Here is a 7,486-nt window from a genome sequence, read left to right on the forward strand (position 1 = left end):
GGAAAGCATCTGCTTGGCATGTAGAAGGTCCTAGGTTCAATCTAAGGCTGCGGTCGCACACACTAAATAATCCACTTTCGATCCACTTTCAATGCACTTTCCAACTGGATTTTTTATTGTGTGAACTGGCAAAATCCAATTTGAAAGTGCATCAAAAGTGGATTATTTAGCGTGTGTGACGGCAGCCTACAACAACTCCAGTTAAAAGGAATCAGATTGTAGGTATCGCAGAATACCTACCCTGGACAGCTGGACTACCCTGTGACCCTGGACAGCTGCTGCCGGTCTGAGTAGACAATACTGACCTTGGTGGACCAACAATCTGACTCAGTATCCGGTAACTTCATGTGTTAGAAGAGGTGTCGTGGCTCAGTGGGAAAGCATCTGCTTGGCATGCAGAAGGTCCCAGGTTCAATCCCCGGCATCTCCGGTTAAAAGAACCAGGTTGTAGGTGTTGAGAAAGACCTCTGCCCAAGATCCTGGGGAATCTCTGTCAGCCAGAGCAAACATAACTGACCCTGATGGATATATGGTCTGGCTCAGTATGAGGCAGCTTCATGTCCATACGTGTGTGTGTCTTGCCCTCCCATCCACATTCTCCAGTGGCATATGTGCAGGGGTTCCTCAGCGGATGTGGAAATGGTTCCCTGAATGTAGGAAGTATGAAAAAATGCTAATCTACAGAATCCTTTCTGCTGCCTTCTAGATTGACTGAAAGGGAATATTAAGATGGAGAATTCATCCAAAGAAAACACACAGCTCTTCTTGAAGAACACAGTCCTGTCCATGGATAGGTCATCTTCAAAATCAGAATCTTCGGCATCGAAGGAGAAAGCAACATTCTGCGGAGGAATAAAGGTATAGTTGATGCTGGGGATTCCAAAAGGTGGTTCTTTAGAAGGTGCTGAGATTTTTTCCTTGGAGTGACATTCCCCGCCCTTTCTATTTAGTAAAACTAGACGTTTTACTTCTTCTAACAGCCTGATCTGAAGCTTATTTCATCGTAAGTACTAACGTATTTAATGGGTCTCATTCCAAACAAGGGCACATAAAATTGTAGCCACTCAATCATAAATAAACCCCTGAAGAAGAAGAGAAGAGATAGGATTTATGCCCTGCCCTTCACTACCCAAAGGTGTCTCAGAGCGGCTTGCAAACTCCTTCCCCTTCCCCTCCCCACAACAGACACCCTGTGAGGTAGGTGGGGCTGAGAGAGCTCTTGACAGAAACTGCTCTTTTTCAAGAACAGCTGTTATCAGAGCTAAGGCTTGCCCAAGGTCATCGAGCCAGGTGAAAGTGGAGGAGTGGGGAATCAAACCCAGTTCTCCCAGATTAGAGTCTGCGCACTTAACCACTACTCCAAACTGGCTCTCTGAAGAGAGAGTGCAGCTCTGTGTTTCATTAGGCCTGCGGTCACATGCAGTAAATAATCCACATTCAATCCACTTCCAGTCAAGGGTCGTTTCGTAGAAAAAGAGCTAGGGAAACTCATTAGCATAACTCATTAGCATATGCCACTCCCCCTGACATCACCGGAAGTGTCTCATAAGGCCACACCCCCTGGCATCACCGGAAGTGCGTCAAAAGGCCACACACCCCGCCCCCAACGGTCCTGGCCGCTGCCCTTGCAGCTCTACTGCTGAGCCCCATGAGGGGCCCCCCGAAATGACCTCTGCTTCCAGTCCACTTTCCAACTGGATTTTGCCAGTTCACACAGTAGAAATCCAGTTGGGAAGTGCACTGAAAGTGGATTGAAAGTGGATTTTTTTTTAGTGCGTGTGACCGCAGCCTAGGTGTGCTTATTTCTCCTCTGACTTGGATGGCCCAGGCTAGCCCCGTCTCATCAGATCTCAAAAGCTAAGCAGGGTCATCCCTGGTTGGCATTTGGATGGGGGACCACACAGGAAGTCAAGGGCCGCTATGCAGAGGCAGGCCATGGCCAACCACCTCTGTGCATCTGTTGCTTGAAAATGCCATGGGGTCACCGTACGCCAGCTGTGATTCGACAGCACCTTCCCACTATCACTTGCTTTTCAGTGGTTTCGAAGGAACATAACAAATGCAGACAATTCTGTCAAGGAAAATGCCATAACGTGTTGCATTTTAAAAAGTCGTGATCCATTTGCTATGGAACGACTGCTTTTGCAACCGTAGTTATACAGAATTTTGGATTTTGCGAAAACACCATTGCAAACTGGGAGAGCCAGTTGGGTGTAGTGGTTAGGAGCACGGATTCTAATCTGGGAGAACCGGGTTTGATTCCCCACTTCTCCACATGCAGCTGCTGGTGTGACCTTGGGTCAGTCACAGGTTCCTTCAGAGCTGTTCTCTCAGAAGCAGTTCTCGAGAGAGCTCTCTCAGCCCCACCTACCTCACAGGCAGTGTTCCCTCTAAGCTGAGTTAGAGTGAGTCAGCTCACAGTTTTTTAGCCTCCGGCTCACACATGTCTTAGCTCAGGAAGGATGGCTCCAGAGCAAACTAATTTATGCAGTCGAGATTGTAGGCCACTCTGAGACTCCTTCAGGTAGTGAAGGGGGGGGTATAAATCCAATCTCCTCTTCTCCTTCTTTTTCTTCCCAGTGTGTTCTGAAGGCACATGATGTAGTAATCTTGCAATGCCTCACCTTAAAAGCTTAAGAAAAGCAACCACAGATTCAAATCCAATCTCCTCTTCTCCTTCTTTTTCTTCCCAGTGTGTTCTGAAGGCACATGATGTAGTAATCTTGCAATGCCTCACCTTAAAAGCTTAAGAAAAGCAACCACAGATTCCAAATATATATCAGCAGGAGGCACAGGGCAACTTAAGCACCATCATGTAGTTTTCACCGAGTGGAATTTTTAATTGTTCGTTTGTTTGCTCGTGCCCTGCTTTTCTCCCCAAGGGAGATCCAGAACGGCTCACCCCATTCTCCTCTCTTCTATTTTATCCTCAAATCCAATCTCCTCTTCTCCTTCTTCCCAGTGTGTTCTGAAGGCACACGATGTAGTAATCTTACAATGCCTCACCTTAAAAGCTTAAGAAAAGCAACCATAGATTCCAAATATATATCAGTAGGAGGCACAGGGCAACTGAAGCACCATCATGTAGTTTTCACGGAGTGGAATTTTTAATTGTTTGTTTGTTTGCTCGTGCCCTGCTTTTCTCCCCAAGGGAGATCCGGAACGGCTCACCCCATTCTCCTCTCTTCTATTTTATCCTCACAACAACCCTGTAGGGTAGTTAGGCTGAGATAATCTGACTGGCTCAAGGTCACCCAGCGAGCTTTCAGAGCACAAGCGGGGATTCGAACATGTCTTCCAGATACTAGCCTGACACTCTTAACCCCTGCACCACACCCAGCTGAACCCACTTCATCAGATGCGTATACTGGGTCCTCACGAGGCAGGCATTAATAAAATTCAAAAGTGATCCAGGAAAGCACAGAGAACATTCACAATGCTGGTGACTAGTGCTAACAAAAACAGAGAACCACAGCCACTAAGACAATTAAAAGAGACCAAAATAAGTCTGTGCTAAAAGCGCTCAATAGACAGAAACAAATTGCAAAATATATACGTATTATTCAGGGCTATTTTTGGGCAGGAACGCACAGGAACGGAGTTCCGGCTGGCTCCCAAGTTGGCCACGCCCAGCAGGAAGTCATTAGCATAATGGCCCACACCCAACAGCAGAAACTCATTGGAACTGGCTACGTTAGGGGTGTGTGGCCTAACATGCAAAGGAGTTCCTGCTACAAAAAAAGGCCCTGGGTTTTGACAACAAACAAGGTAAACAGAATAAGAAGCAAAATGTGGGTGTGGCTGGATGACACACTTTTGGCAACACGGGGCTGCGGCCTAATATGCTAATGAACTGTGGTGGCAGGGTGTGGCCTAATATGCTAATACATTTCCTCTGTTGGGTGTGGCCTATTATGCTAATGAGTTCCTGCTGGGCTTTTTCTACAAAAAAAAGCCCTGATTATGATACAATGAAAAACAAGTGAGTACAAAATATGTTCTATAACGTGTACAATAAAGGTCCCAAGTGACGAAATTTCCAGATGGTATGTTCGTTTCATGACTCTTCTTCTGAGAAGGGCCAATATAGAACTTCAGTCTGTAAAAATCATTCCTTCTACTTGTAGAGAAGTCTGTATACAGTTAACATATCATTATTCTTCAAAGAAGAAAAATATGTTCCTACAAGATTTCGCAAGGCATATCGAGAATCTGTAGATGGACCATCATATACAAATATATATTTTGCAGTTTGTTTCTGTCTGTTTAGCACTTTTTGCACATCCGTTTTTTGGCTTTTTTTATGGTGATTGGTGCTAACACAGTTTCTGTAGTTTTGCTAAACTGGTTAACTTCTGTAAAGACTGAAGAGTCCCATAGAAACTTGAGTCCTTTGGAGGGAGAGCAAGATACAAATGCGATAGACAGGTCCTTACTAAACTCTTGAGAGATGGTAGCCCAAGTCCCTATACAGTTAACATATCATTATTCTTCAAAGAATATCGAGAATCTGTAGATGGACCATCATATACAAATATATATTTTGCAGTTTGTTTCTGTTTAGCACTTTTTGCACACCCGTTTTTTGGCTTTTTTATGGTGATTGGTGCTAACACAGTTTCTGTAGTTTTGCTAAACTGGTTAACTTCTGTAAAGACTGAAGAGTCCCATAGAAACTTGAGTCCTTTGGAGGGAGAGCAAGATACAAATGCGATAGACAGGTCCTTACTAAACTCTTGAGAGTCAGGGTTGATTTCTTTTAGGATAGACAGGTCCTTACTAAACTCTTGGGAGATGGTAGCCCAAGTCCCTTGTTTATGGTTGCTGCAGCAGACTAACAGGGCCACATTTCTAGAATTATGCCCGAAACGTAAAGCATCCTATCACAACTTGTAGCTAGAATTAGACCTGATACCCTCATACGACTCAATTTGTGGGCACTGTCGCGGGCAGCGGCTAGGAAGGGTCATGAATGGCTGCCACCACTCTGGTATGTGTCTCCTTGGGAAGGCCCGGAGCACCCACCCGACCCCTTTTACAGGACATTTACAACAGGTTTCCCCTTGTACGTCACCAAATGAGGCATGAGGACCCAGGCAGAGTAACAAATAGTTTTATTAAGATATTTAACAACAACTTTAGATCAATAGCAAGTAGGAAAGGTGAGCAAAGTAAAGGCAGGTAAATCAGTAAAATAATAAATCCTAACATGTCTGTCTACACAGTCCTAGCCAGGCCGGTAGCCAGGATTTTTTAATTTCGGGAGCCTCTAAATAAGTCAGGGGGCCCCGATGTCACAAAATAAAAAATACAGTTAAAATTTAAAAAAATAAAACTCACTTTTGTGGTGTTCACACTCTGCCTGCCTACACAGGGAAGCAAGCCACAATTGGGGAACGGGTGGTGGTAGTGGGTCCTCCATGTGGCCCAGAGTTGGGAGTCCTCCAGGCGGCTCACAGAGCTGGGGGACATGGAGGCTGGATGGAAGTTGGGTAGGGTTGCCAAGTCCACTTACCCTTGCCGGCGGGGGAGCCTCGCCGGGCTCCGGGAGCTCTCCCACGACACACACGCGCGCCGCCAGTACGTCACAGGAAGTGACGTGCTACGTCGCTCACGTTGGGGGCGTGGCCCAGGTCGTCAGAGGGAAAACCATAGAGTTTTCCCTCCAATGATCTGGGCCACGCCCCCAACGTGAGCGACGTGGCCGCGTCACCTCGCGGCTTTGTGGGCGGCAGTGAAAATCGGGCCTCCAAAGTGAGGGTTTCCCCGCCCCCCGCCCACACTTGGCAGCCCTAAAGTTGGGGGGCCTTGGCAGGAAGTCAGGGGGCCATGCCCCGAAATGCCCCACTGTTGATACGGGCCTGGTCCTAGCCTTCCCTACGTGCCTGTTCACAATCTAACTCACCCCTTTTTGGATGAGGGATCCCTCTGTCTGCAACAGCTTCCACCAGCCCTGCTCCCTGAGAAAGAATACCCTCCCACTCTGGGCAAAGCCTTTTATCTCCTCTTCCCAGGCACCACCTCCTGTTCCCCTGCTGGTGTAGTTTTCCCTCCAAAATCTCCTGTTACCCAATCACAGGGTCCAGAGGGACCCTGGGAAATGTAGGCCCTGATGACTACTCCAACGCAAGTTTCCCTGGTGCCACTAGGCCTCCCCAGAGCCTGTAGGCCGCACTACTATAGGCCCACATGATCATGACAGGCAAACACAACAGGGGAGGTGGTAAAGAAGGGCTTAATAATGGTCCTTCCCCCCGAACCCTAAGGCCACTGCATTCTTTAGCCCCCAACTTTTCATACAAAGCTATTTCTCCCATAGCTGTTGCTACTTTGATTTCCAAGAGTCCACACGGATGAAGAGTGGGGGGCACGGGGAGGTTAGAATCTTCTCCAAGCCTCTGGGCAGACTGGCACTACACTGAGTCCCCCGGGTTGGAGAATTAAAAGCAACTTGTGTTCATTAAACTTGCATTACGAGACAAATCAGATAATTCCCCTTCTGCCCGCTTCAAGGGTAATCCGATTGCCCTGCTGAATAAACCTCCAGTTGCCACTGAGCCACCCAGGAAGCGGCTTACGGCCTCCCAAAATAGACAATCACAGTAGTGCCAACAGCTTCCCCCACCACTGAAGTTCTCTCCCAGCTGGGAAAATGTGGTTGACCGCCAACCACCATTTATATATTGCAATTTATCTTAACAAAACCCTCTTTGCTCAAGGCTTCCATGAGGGCTTTCTCAGGAAGATACACCATTCAAATGTCAATGGAAACAGCACTCTGAAACTTCTTAAACAACCACGGGTACGATCAGACGAGCCACTCAGTCCGATGTCATCGCTTCTCCCTCCTGGCTTTAAAGTCCATGTCCAGACAACGACATCTGTCTCCTGGCCCCTGTTTGTTAGCCACCGTCAGCCTCCTGATCGTATCCCCAACTTTCCGGACCCTGGATAAAGTCCAGTGTTTATGATGGAACTGGTCTCACCACGGATTTCTGGACATCTGATCTCTCCATTGCACACACAAGCCATTTGGCGAAGTCAGACGCTTCTGGTCCCTGGCCGCCATTTTTTTTTACACTTAGCAATATGCACATAACTGCATATTAATTCCTGCAAATAAGCGGTTCTTTTTTTAAAATTTGTTTTTATTCTTTTGCTTAACGGTACAATTGAATACAGACGGAGGACTGAACTCGAACACTACATATATAATACAGTATATCATGCAGTAGGGCTGCCAAATCCCCCCCAGGGGCGGATTTCCCCCCGCTTTGGAGGTCCAATTTCCACCCCCGCGGAATCGGCCCCCGGGGGAAACCCCACCCCGGCGTCCACGTCACCCAGATGTGACGTCATGACGCCGGGCACGCTGGGGGCGGGGCCACAGCCATTTGAGGGGGAAACTCTATGTTTTCCCCTCAAATGGCTGTGCCCCCGCCCCAGCATGCCTGGCGTCATGATGTCACATCCGGGTGATGTGCAT

The 7,486-nt window shown here is 47.5% G+C and overlaps 1 protein-coding gene across 1 annotated transcript in view; it reads left to right on the forward strand.

Annotated features, from left to right (window-relative positions):
* Window positions 1-729: 729 nt before the first annotated feature.
* SLCO1C1 (solute carrier organic anion transporter family member 1C1) overlaps window positions 730-7,486 on the forward strand; it is a 38,875-nt gene continuing 32,118 nt past the window's right edge. The window contains 1 exon segment of the mRNA XM_015414070.1: window positions 730-858. Within this exon segment, the coding sequence (XP_015269556.1) occupies window positions 730-858 (129 nt within the window).

This window comes from Gekko japonicus, unplaced genomic scaffold (assembly GCF_001447785.1).
Source record: "Gekko japonicus isolate JY-2015 unplaced genomic scaffold, Gekko_japonicus_V1.1 scaffold3369, whole genome shotgun sequence".
Taxonomy (NCBI): Eukaryota; Metazoa; Chordata; class Lepidosauria; order Squamata; family Gekkonidae; genus Gekko; species Gekko japonicus.